Source organism: Elephas maximus, chromosome 24 (genome assembly GCF_024166365.1).
Source record: "Elephas maximus indicus isolate mEleMax1 chromosome 24, mEleMax1 primary haplotype, whole genome shotgun sequence".
NCBI classification, from domain to species: domain Eukaryota; kingdom Metazoa; phylum Chordata; class Mammalia; order Proboscidea; family Elephantidae; genus Elephas; species Elephas maximus.
The window spans coordinates 19088718-19100738 of NC_064842.1; the positions used below are offsets into that span (position 1 = coordinate 19088718).

General features: G+C 37.6%; 1 protein-coding gene across 1 annotated transcript in view; it reads right to left on the bottom strand.

The window, feature by feature from the left end:
- EFCAB2 (EF-hand calcium binding domain 2) overlaps positions 1–12021 on the bottom strand; it is an 88369-nt gene that overhangs the window by 7213 nt on the left and 69135 nt on the right. The window contains exons 4-6 of the mRNA XM_049868589.1: positions 1159–1238; positions 509–551; positions 331–397 (exon numbers count right to left, since the gene is read on the bottom strand). Coding sequence (XP_049724546.1) covers positions 331–397; positions 509–551; positions 1159–1238 — 190 coding nt within the window. The remainder of the gene's footprint in view (positions 1–330; positions 398–508; positions 552–1158; positions 1239–12021) is intronic.

Here is a 12021-nt window from a genome sequence, read left to right on the forward strand (position 1 = left end):
GAAATACTCTAAGTGAGGGGAAGGACTGCAATTTATAAAAGCAATCATTATACTTTACAAAGTCCTATGAGGCAAGAATCCATCTCTCTTTGCCCTACCCTTTGTCCTCCTACCCACCATGAAAGAGAAACCACCCACAAAACCAAAATAAGAGGAATAGTAAATGACTTTTTTTAGCCATACGGATTGATTTTAAAGTATCCCCTTATCTTACATATAGTTTCTGCTGTACCTAATTATTGTTAAAATTATTAACCCTTATATAAGTCAGTAGGTCAGTAATAAATAGACCAGTAATAAATAAATAGATCAGTAATAAGTCACTCTTACCTTCTTCAGTCATGTACTTGACCAGCTCTTCCTTAGTGAGAAACCCACGTTTAGCTGGATCTAATACCTAGGAGGGAAAAAGAGATAAGGATGATAATTTTTGTTTGATGAGAAAATTCTGCATTATCAACTTTTCACATAAATGTACATTAATACACAAAGTCTGGGGCTTACACACCTCAAAAGCACGAAGAAGGACATCTTCTGGAATTGGTCTGTATCTATGATAAGGCAATAAAAGAAATAAGTGCCACAGTATTTTATCTTCAGTATCTCCATAATAAGTGACTACATAAAACAAAATAAAAGCTGTTAACATACTGGTTTAATTAAACTTCCCTCAGTGAAATCTTTTTGGATTTCTAGATATGGAAGTTGAAGGAAACCCACCCCTACAGGAAATACTTAGTTCAAAATCACTGGTATATCACATGTTATCTATTACTTTTTTTCATCATTATGGAAATCAACTTATCTGAGAACAAAACGTCTTCTATAAAACAATTATGACAAGCTAATGCCACATTTCTGCTAGAAAAATAATTAGGACCAATTTTTATTTGGTAATTCAGAATAGGAGATAACAAAGGTATTGACTTACAATTTTTATAGCTTATTTGCTCTTTAATTACGCTTTATTTAGATTAATTCCAAAGTGGTTGATATTTCTAAGCACATAACAATTGGAAGTTCAGAAGTATAGTGAAAGGTTAGAAGGAAGCTACCTTAAGATAAATATTGGTTGAATATACAAAATGAAAATGCCAAGTGTTTCGAAGTTTACATAATTCTAAACACTATTTCGCCTTAACAATTACACTTACTTACCTTCTTTCCAGTAGTGCTCTGGTCATTACTGGAAGAAATTTTTCTAATCGAATGTATCCAGTGGGTTCTTCTTCTTCTACCTAAACAATCAACAAAGAAATAGTCACTCAACCCCTAGAGTACGGTCCCCTGGTACCCTTATAGCTCAGTAACGAAGGCACTCCTAAGGGTTGCCCTTCAGCCAAAGATTAGACAGGCCCATAAAACAAAAGGAGACTAAATGGGCACACCAGCCCAGGGGCCAGGACAACAAGGCAGGAGGAGACAGGAAAGCTGGTAATGGGGAATCCAAAGTCAAGAAGGGAAGAGTATTGACATGCCATGGGGTTGGCAACCAATGTCACAAAACAATATGTGTATTAATTGTTTGATGAGAAACTATTTTGCTTTGTAAACCTTCATCTAAAATACAATAAAAATGAAAAACAAATAGCACTCATCCATTCAACAAACGTATTAAGCAGCTGTTTTCCCAGCACTGAGCCAAGTGCTGGGGATTGGATGATGAGCACACCTGGGCATGATCCCTGCTCACAGCACTTATATTCTGCTAGGGGAGATATATGTTACTACTAAAAATAATAACTAAGTATCCAGTTATAAATTTACATAAGCATAATGAAGTAAAGGAACATAGGTCCATAAAAGGAAACTTCTAGACCACAAGATCAGGAAAAGCATTCCTGGGGAAATAACCCTTGAGGTATTTATAAAGGACGAGCAAGTAGAAGGCAACTAGACAGGCAGCGTGAAGGAGACTCCGAGGTAGACAGACGCTTTGGAGGCCATGAAGCTGGAACACAGGAGGCAGGGAGGAGGACGTTTCCCGATGAGGCTGGAGAGAGACACAGGGCCTTTTGCAGGGCCTCATTGTCCGTAAAAGATTTTGGCTGTTATCCTAAAAACAATGAGAAAGCTAAGGTCTGAATAGATGTATGTTCTGAAAGATCATACTGGTTGTGGGTGGGGAGGCAACAGTCTAAGCAGTTCTAATGATGGCTAGGATTGGGGTGGTGGCCATGAAGACAGAAGTGAATGGCTTCAAGAAATATTTGAGAAGTAAAACCGACAGGCCTGGTGCTGGATCCATTGTGGATAGGGATGAGAAAACAGAAGTCAAGGACAAGTTACACAGCTGGATGGAGTGGTGCCTTTTCCTGAGATAAGTAAGGAACACTGGATGAGGGACCAGGTTAGGCGACCAATCATTATCCCAAGGACCAAAGTACAACTCAAATCACTTTAATAGTTATTAAATACGTAGATGGTATATGGAACTTGGCAATACCACCATTAAATTAAGAGGACACTATGGCTGAGAAAGAGAATTTTTGGTACCATGCAATAGAGACAGATCTCTGCCCAGTGGCTCAACTTTGATGGAATGGCTGAACAAAACACTATTGATCTTAACTTTCATGTCAGGGTATTTCTAAAGAGCTATAAATTTTTCACTCCCTTTAAAAAATTCTATTAAAAGGCTCATAGATCTCAGTTCAACAGATGAGCTTTTAACTGATTTATTTTTTGAGCAAAAAATAAGAAATATATATGTCGCTGCTAAATGGAACACACTGTCATCCAAATGACAACTATTTTTTATTACGTTTACACGGCATTCACACCATGAAGATCCTGGAGCCCTCAGACTCCAGGATGACAGAATGATGTGTTTTAGGCTTTCTAAGCCCATCAATACACGAAAAATTGTTCTCAGTTGCCTCCTGATCCAGGCTGAGTGTTTTGCAAACTAATGTTCATATAGCTCTGATGTGCTTGAGTAATACTCTGTAACTCCCAACCCTCAGGAGCCTCTGGAAAATAAAACATCAATCTCATGAGATTACTTAAGAAGCAATGATTTTAAAATTAAAATGTTGAGTTTCTATTCTGGTGGCCCCAGAAATTTGCTCTAAAAGCTGGAGCAATGGTTTGCTTGCCTGTCTCCTCCAACCCCAACAAATAGTCTCAACCTTTAAAAGATCAAAATCCCTCTTTATTTTAGGAGCATCTTCATCGATCTACAAGCTGTTTTTAGTTTTTCCAAATGAAGTTCAACTCTATGATTCTCTCTCCATCACGTCAGAACTCACAAATGACATACGATGCAGTGCCTCACGGTGCTCCCCTGGGCTCCCTCATGACTCTCAGGAGCCATGAACACTATGGTGAGAGCTCTGCCGTATGCCCGATAGATTTTTGTAGAGCCAAAATCATACAAAAATAAAAAGTTAAAACAGACTATCTCCAACTCTTCAGGAAAGCAGAAGCAGCATATATTTTCTTTACTTCATTTTTTTTTTTTTTAAAGAGGGATAATGTATAAACAGAGGGCGTATGGTTAAAAAGTGAGAAGAAAAATGGTAATATGCCTATGTCAAATCTTTCTGTGACCCAACACTGTCCTCTAGAGGCCACATCTAATCCATTCTTTCATACAAAAAGAATTACAAGCAATGGCATAAAAACAATATGATAATAGGATAATTCTAGATACAGCATTTATGGGAGGCTGCATATGGACTAGACATGATTTTATATTATAAAAATGGTTTTGAATATTTAAATGAACTTTTTATTTTGGAATAACTTCGGGGGCAAAGATCGTACAGAGAGTTGCTGTACACCCTCACCCAGTTCCCTGTGGTTAACTCTTACATTACTGTGGTACATTTGTTTCAACTAAAGAGCCAATATTGATACATTATTATTAACTAAACATATGTCATTCAGATTTCATTTGTTTTTTAAAAGGTATTTTTAAAATATGGTATATTCCTCCATCATGGAAGAGAAACAAGAAAAGGGCAGCAAATGATTTCTGGGAATCTAAAAAAAGGGGGGAGGGTTTCTATAATTTGTGGTGCGGGACAAGCTAGTTAACTTTATGAAGCCATCAGTAAGACAGAACAAGAACTATGAAGCCATCAGTAAGACAGGACAAGAACTATGAAGCCATCAGTAAGACAGAACAAGATCTATGAAGCCATCAGTAAGACAGGACAAGAACTATGAAGCCATCAGTAAGACAGGACAAGAACACTAGTTTTTAGAAATGTTATGAAACGATGACTCAATGATTATTTAAATCCGTAGATAAAAATATATTAAATACTGAAGCATGCTCTATAGTATACATTGTATGTATATATAGCATTATATGTGTGTACAACATTTACACACATAAAACAGAGTAATATTCTAAATATATATGGCATATTTTTATCCAAAGTCACTGTTATCAAGCAGAAATTCTTACAGCTTATCAACTGAAGATTAACAAAGCAGATACTCAAAATTTAGTAGTGTATTTTACAGAGCTGATACAGAGAAAATGGAGCAATCCGGACCAATTTTCTCCAAGGGAAAATCCAACTAACCAACTTACAATGAAATGAATTCAAGAAAGAGTTCCCTAAATTACATCAGACGCATTCGAAAAGACTAAGAATCCGTTGCCAATTCTTCACTTACAGCAAAGTCATAATGGGAAAATCCCCTTGACTTCTGTATTGATTAGGATATTAAAAAAAAAAAAAAAGGAAATTGCCTTCTTCATAGAAACATATCACAGTATATTCACTATATTAGACCCAAAACCCAAGCAAACCTGATGCCGTTGAGTCAATTCCGAAACACAGCAACCCTACAGGACAGGGTAGAACTGCCCCATAGGGATTCTAGGGAGCAGCTCGTGGATTTGAACGCTGACTTTTTGGTTAGCAGTGGTAGCTCTTAACCACTGTGCCACCAGGGCTCCATATTAGACCAAGGATAGTTGAAAATATTCTTATTAAAATTTATCCTCTAGCCTCGGTGTCCTCACTTGTAACATAGGGAGAACAGTAATATTTACCTCACGGGATTGTTGTGAAGATTACATGGGAACTCTAAGAGTCTATTATGGTTACTATTATTATCTCTATCAGTAGTGTATACATTTCCAGTTCTAGGACATGGAATGACAGCTCCTCCTAAAAGAACCAATCTCTGCTGCTGAAATTTCAGGCATGTCCGTATTGACCCACCTCATCCCACCACATGATCTATCTGTTCATATAGAAGTTTGGTCCTGCCTCCTGACCTGTAAAATGGTGATTGAATAAGATAATGTGCTAAATTGGCTGGCGGATGTAATAGCTGTCCGTTCTCCCTGGATCCCTGCCTAGAGGAGAGGGTATGTGATTAGCAGTGATGTCTCCACCTCTGCTGTCCGCAGCAGAGCCTCTCTGGGTGGAAAGGAGAAGGAGAGTACAGAAACCCCTCCTCTTCAAAAGACAAAAACAAACAAAACAAATATATCCTGTTACAGCAAACATGAATGAGGCAAAGTTTATAATCGAGTTTGTTTCTTCTAAGAGGAGGGCTAATGTGCTGAAAACGGGAAGATAATTCAAAAGTAACCTAAACAGTTTTTATGAATGTAAAGGTAATAAAACCTTTCTGCAGAGAGATCCCCCAGCTTAGCTCTCAAGTACCATTTATGCTGAATTCATCTTAACAGTGTGCCAGCCTAGAAGACCAAGGCCCTGATATGCCTTGCTTTTCCTCCTCCAAAGAATTATGATTGTGTGAGCTGGTGCCTCAGTGGTTAAGTGCTCAGCTGCTAAGTGAAAGGTCTGTGGTTGGAACCCACTAGCTGCCCCATGGGAGAAAGATGGGGCAGTCTGCTTCCGTAAAAATTCCCTTAGAAACCCCCTGGGGCAGTTCTACTCTATCCTATAGGGAAGCTATGAGTCAAAATCGACTCCAGGGCAATGTTTTTTTTTTGTTTTTTTTTTTTTTTTATGTGACCTGGAGAAAATACACTGCTTTCATTACCACACAAAGGGGCCCAGCCTCTGCTAGCTACCACAGTGCCTTCAGAAATTCCATAGACTCTGACTCATCTTGCCCAATATGGAGAACTCTCAGTAAATATGTAAATACTGTGGGATTTTTTGAAAATATCAGCATTTATTTAAGGCTCAAAGTATGAGGCAGATACTGTTTCTCATTTTACCTTGGCATAAGTCAATTCTCTTCATCTATTTTACGTTTGAGGAAATATGGGCACCGAGAGGTTAAGTGCCAATTTTAGCTCCTCAAAGTAAGTCAGGTGTTTTGATGGAATCACAGCCCAGAGTTCTTTAACTCCCACAGTAAAATCGTTAGGCCATCCCTTTTCTCATTACAGCAGTATTTATTTTAATGCTGAGCCCACTGAATAGGCACAATAAAACACACGGTGAAAATTCATTTCTCCCCAGTGACATAGCCATCAGTCAATATATTGAATTATTTCATGCTTCACAAAAAACATGATCAGATCAGTAGTTAAGATGGTTTATAAAGTGCCTACATTTCAACTAGTTCCAGGTCACCAAATAAGATATACATAAGTTTTTTTCAACTATTTGTAGTAATATAAAATCCAGGAGATATTTCAAGTTAAGTTCCAAATACTACATATACAGATTTTGACATAAATCATGTTTCAAAAGCAAAATATAAATACAATTTAGAAAATCATTCTCTCCCTTGGATAGAATAAAATAATGACAAAAATTCATTTAGCTCAACAATACAAAGACTACTGAGGATTAGGGAAAAAAGACTGGACACAATGGACCAGCGTGACCTGATATTTCTCCTAAAATGCAGATTTCCAGATCCTCACCCCCACCCCACCCCCCCCCACACACACACAAATATTCTGATTCAGGGCTAAGGTACCACCCAGGATCTTTTTTTTTTTTTTTTTAGCAAGCACCCCAACGATTCTTACATCAGACAAATTTCAGAAACATTGTGAAAGACAAAAAGGACACTGCCCAAAAGAAAGCTTCTATAATTAATTAGCACCTGCATAATTAACAGCTGTCTCCTGTTAACAAGAAAAAAATTAATTTACCATTTACCAAAGATATTATCTTTACAAATGAAAAATTTTAAAGCCACCTACTTTGGAGAAATTATTTACTCAAAAGATTGCAGAAGCCGTTGTGCAAAAGTTAGGGTTATAGGTTCCTTTCATGTTACTGGAAGTATCAAACATAGACTGAATCCAGCTCTTGGTTGGGCCATTAGAACTTCCAAGAATCAACAGGTAGCTAAACCAGGTAATCTGTAAGGTCCCTTCCAATGGTGAGTTTCTGTAATTTGAAGTGATGTGTCTGTCGGAACATTAATTTCCCCCATTCATCCTCTGAGGGTGGGACTCAAGATGCTCCAGCTACACGTATTGTTTCATCCTTTTCAGTGTGTTTCTCTCCAGGTACGCTTGGGAGCCCCTTCCTTACCCTAGTAGAGACCACTCATATTTGACAAAGACTAAAAACCAAACCAAACCCACTGCCGTCGAGTGGACTCCGACTCATAGCGACCTTATAGGACAGAGTAGAACTGCCCCATAGAGTTTCCAAGGAGCGCCTCGTGGATTCGAACTGCCAACCTTTTGGTTAGCAGTTGTAGCACTTAACCACTACTCCACCAGGGTTTCCTTGACAAAGACAGCAAGTGTTAAAGCAAGTGTTCCCACTAAGGTACTCTTTTACCTGTTTATACCAAAAGCAACTTTTAAAAAATTGTGTTGCAGCGAGATCGGAAGAAAAGCTTTAACCTGGACTGAGATTTAGCTTAAACAAAGGAGCCGTGGTTAACACAATAAATGTCTGAATATAGCTATCATGAATGAAAAGTGATCCTCTTTTTCCTAATGGGAAAATCCCTTAAAGGAATTGTGGTCAAGTTGAATACATAAACTATATTAGGTCCACAGGTATATTTTAAATCATATATATAATAACATGTTAATTTTAAAATATCACTACTTATTTTTATATGGAGCCCTAGTGGCAAAGTGGATAAGAGCTCAGGTTGCTAACCAAAAGGTCAGCAGTTTGAATCCACCAGTCACTCCTTGGAAACCCTATGGCGCAGTTCTACCCTGTCCTATAGGGTCACTATGAGTCGGAATCGACTTGATGGCACACAACAACAACAGTTTATTTTTATATTTTATAAAGCAATTTTGTTCAAACTCCCAACGTCTTCAACACCAGTATCTTTGTCACCACTAGACAACTTTTTGAATCATACAATGCAGTTTTCTTTTCATTTTTTCCTTATTACAGAGGAGATACATGTTTCTTTGCAGGAAAACTAAAAAATACAGAAAAGCATAAAGAATACAAGTCATCCCATGATCCCGTCATCCAAAGATTACATCTCTGCATATGAAGCTGGAATTTTTTTTTGGCATTTATTTACATACGTTTATATCTACATACATGAGTGTGTCGGTGGCGCACATAGCTAAGCACTTAGCTACTAACCAAAAGGTTGGCAGTTTAAACCTACACAGAGGCACCTTGGAAGAAAGGCCTGACAATTTGCTTCTGAAAGGTCACAACCATGAAAATTCTATGGGGCATAGTACTACTCTGACACACCCTAGGCCACCACGAGTTGGAACTGACTAGGCAGTAGCTGGTTTGGGTTGGTTATAGCAACATTACGTGTGTATGTATATAAATATATGTATACATTTTAGCAAAAATGAAATTCTGGTCTATTGGCTTTTTTACTTAACACATCATGAACATCTTACCAGGTCTTTTAAAACATATGTTTAATGATTGGACAGCATTTTATTATATGGATAAACCAAAGTTCATTTAACCATTTTCCTACTAACAGACATTCAGGTTGTTTCCAATTGTTGTTATAAACAATAGTGTAATTAACATCTGTGATGCCTCAGATTGTGTGTCAACTTGGCTGGGCCATGATTTTCAGTGTTTTGGCAGTTGTGTGATATTGTGGTCACTTCTCTGTTGAGATATGATATGTGATCACACCCATGATGGGATCTGCTGTGAGTAGCCAAACAGTTGAAGGGGAGTTTCCTTGGATGTGTGGCCTGCATTAAGTGTGGGTGGACATTGTGGCAGGGCTTGGGGGCTTTTGCTCATTCTGGATCCTGCAGCTGGCTCCTGTTCACCTAACCTCCAGCTCTTGGGACTTGAGCTAGCAGCTAACCTGAGGTCTTGCCTGCTGATCTTGGGATTTGTCAACCTTCACAGCCTGTGAGCAAGAGCCCTGCTCTTCGACCTGCTGGTCTTGGGTTTGCAAGCCCCTGCAGCTAGGTGAATCAGGAGAGGCCTCTATCCTAACCCACAGACTTGGGACATTATAGCTTCTACAACCACATGAGCCATTTCCTTGATATAGATCTCTCTCTATATATATATTTATGCATGTTACTCGTTTTGTTTCTCTAGAGAACACAGCCTGAGACAACTTCTTGAGCTAAATTGTAGCGTTTGCTCTAAATGACAGTATTTCTTCCAGGAAAAAAAATCAATGAGCATGTACTTTTTTCAGATTGTTGATATGCATGATTAAACTGCTCTCCAGAAAGGTACTACGAATACCAGCTATTTATATTGCTATTAGCTACGTATAAGAGTGCCAACATCAGGTATTTATCATCTAAAAAAAAAAATCTTTTCCAGTTTCTAAGGGAAAAATGGTATCTGGAAGAGAGATATTTTTAGTGTTTTAAGAATAAATGTTGGAAGGATGTATAATGACAATTTTCAAAATGATTTATTCAGACAAAATTTACATACCATAAACTTCACCCATTGCAACTGTACAATTCATTGATTTACAACAAATTCATAAAGTTGTGCAACTATAGTAGAATCCAGTTTTAGAACATTGCTATCACCCTGAAAAGTTCCCTTAAGCCCTTTTCCAGTTAATCTCTAGTCCTACCCCAAGCCTTAGGTAACCACTGATTTGCTTTCTGTCTCTATAAATTCTTTTCTAGGCAATTTGTATAAATGGACTCATACAATATGTGATCTTTGTGACTGGCTTCTTTTGCTTAGCAAATATTTTTGAGGTCCATCCCTACTGTAGCATGAATCAGTAGTTAATTCTTTTTATTGCTGAAATATACTGTCATTTTCCAGAGCACATTATCTTCCTAAGTACTTTTCGAATCTGTACAATACCACCAATTGAAAATTTTATCCCAAGCCATAAGTACTTATTCCCATATTAGGAAAACTGGCTTTTTCCCCTCTTTTTGTAGGTGTGTATGTTCATGAGCTCCGTGATGTAACAAATTATTATATTCTGTTAAAGAGCTTGTTGCTTGTCAACATTTGTGATTATAAGGACATGTATCCAGCAATAATTACTAAGGTGATACCTTATTTTTTGAGGGGCAATGTTGGCTAAAAAACAAAACTTGCCTTATATTTAGGTATATATAGTATAGGCATATATATATAGCTATAGTAACATTAAGAGTAAACTCTTCATGGTATTATGATGAAACTGATTTCATTTAACATTTTTATAAATTATTGTCAAAGAAGAATGCATAAAAATGACACTGAGATCTAAGTAGTGGAATGCAAAGAGTCAGGATGGTCTCACAACATTATGACTTGGTGGAAATATGGCAATTAGGTTTTCCTAAATAAAAGGATCAAATAAAGCACTTAGGAAAAAATCATCCAAATATATAAAGGGCTCCAAGCTGTCAGATATGACCCAAGGAAAGTGTCATAGTTAATGTTGTGTGTCAACTTGGCTAAGCCATGATTCTCAGTGGCATGGCAGTTATGATGTAGTTTGGCAGCTGTGTAATGATGTAATCACCTCCATATGAGAGCTGATATAATCACGTCCATGATGAGATCTGCTGTGAGCAGCCAATCCTTTGAAAGGGAGTTAGCTTCTTTGGGGGTGTGGCCTACATCCAAAATATGTGGACTTTCTGACAAAACTCATGGGCTTTTCCTCACTCTGGATCATGCAGTTGGCGCCTGTTCATCTGACCTCCAGTTCTTGGGACTTGTGCTAGCAGCTTACCTGCCGATCTTGGGATTCGTTTACCTCTACAGCCTGTGAGCCAGCAGCCTGCCAGCTTACCTGCCAATCTTGGGTTCATCAGCCCCTGCAGCTGCATGAGTCAGGAGAAGCCTTCATCCTGGTCCACAGACTTGGGACTTTCCAACCTCTACAAGTTAGTGAGCCATTTCCTTGATACCATATATATACACACACACTTCACTGGTTTTGCTTCTCTAGAGAACCCAGCCTAAGAACAGAAAGGATCACTGCAAATTATTCCAATCTAAACTCTTACTGCCATCGGACTGATTTGCCTAAAATGCACATCTGCTCATGTCATTTCCATCTAAAATCCTGCAGTAGCCCACCATTACTTGGGCATGCCCCACAAGGCCCTCTGTAACCTGGCTCCTTCTTCACTCTCGGGCTTGTTTTTTTCACGTAATTGTAAAACAGCATGCCTAATAATTTGTCATCACGAAATCAGGGAGGGCAGTGAGAACTGCTCTTCTTCAAAAAGGGTCTATATTTTATTTGAATAATGTTTTTCACAGAAGTATCCATAATACTAAAAATTGTCAGCAACCTAAATGTCTAACAATAGATTAATAAGTAAATATTCTCAAATATTTTACTTCTGTTTGTTAATATGATAATTACCATGTAGTTAAATATGAGGAAGCCACTAAAATCTTGTTATAAAAGAATATTGACATGGACATATTAATGATCTAAGTAAAACATATTAGGTTATAAAACAATTATGTATGACATGATCCTATTTTTGAAAAATATGTATGAAAACACACATATGTTAATTTAAAAAAATACTACAAAAATTTACCTGAAGGTAGTAGGATTATAAGGTGTTTTGTTTTGTCTCTGCTTTTCTGTGTTCTTCAGTTTTGTGTATAGAAACTATACTCATTTTGCAATTACCAACCTCCCCCAAAAAGTTAGTTTTTAAAGACTACATATCAGCATGGAAGAGTTGTTATGATATAATAC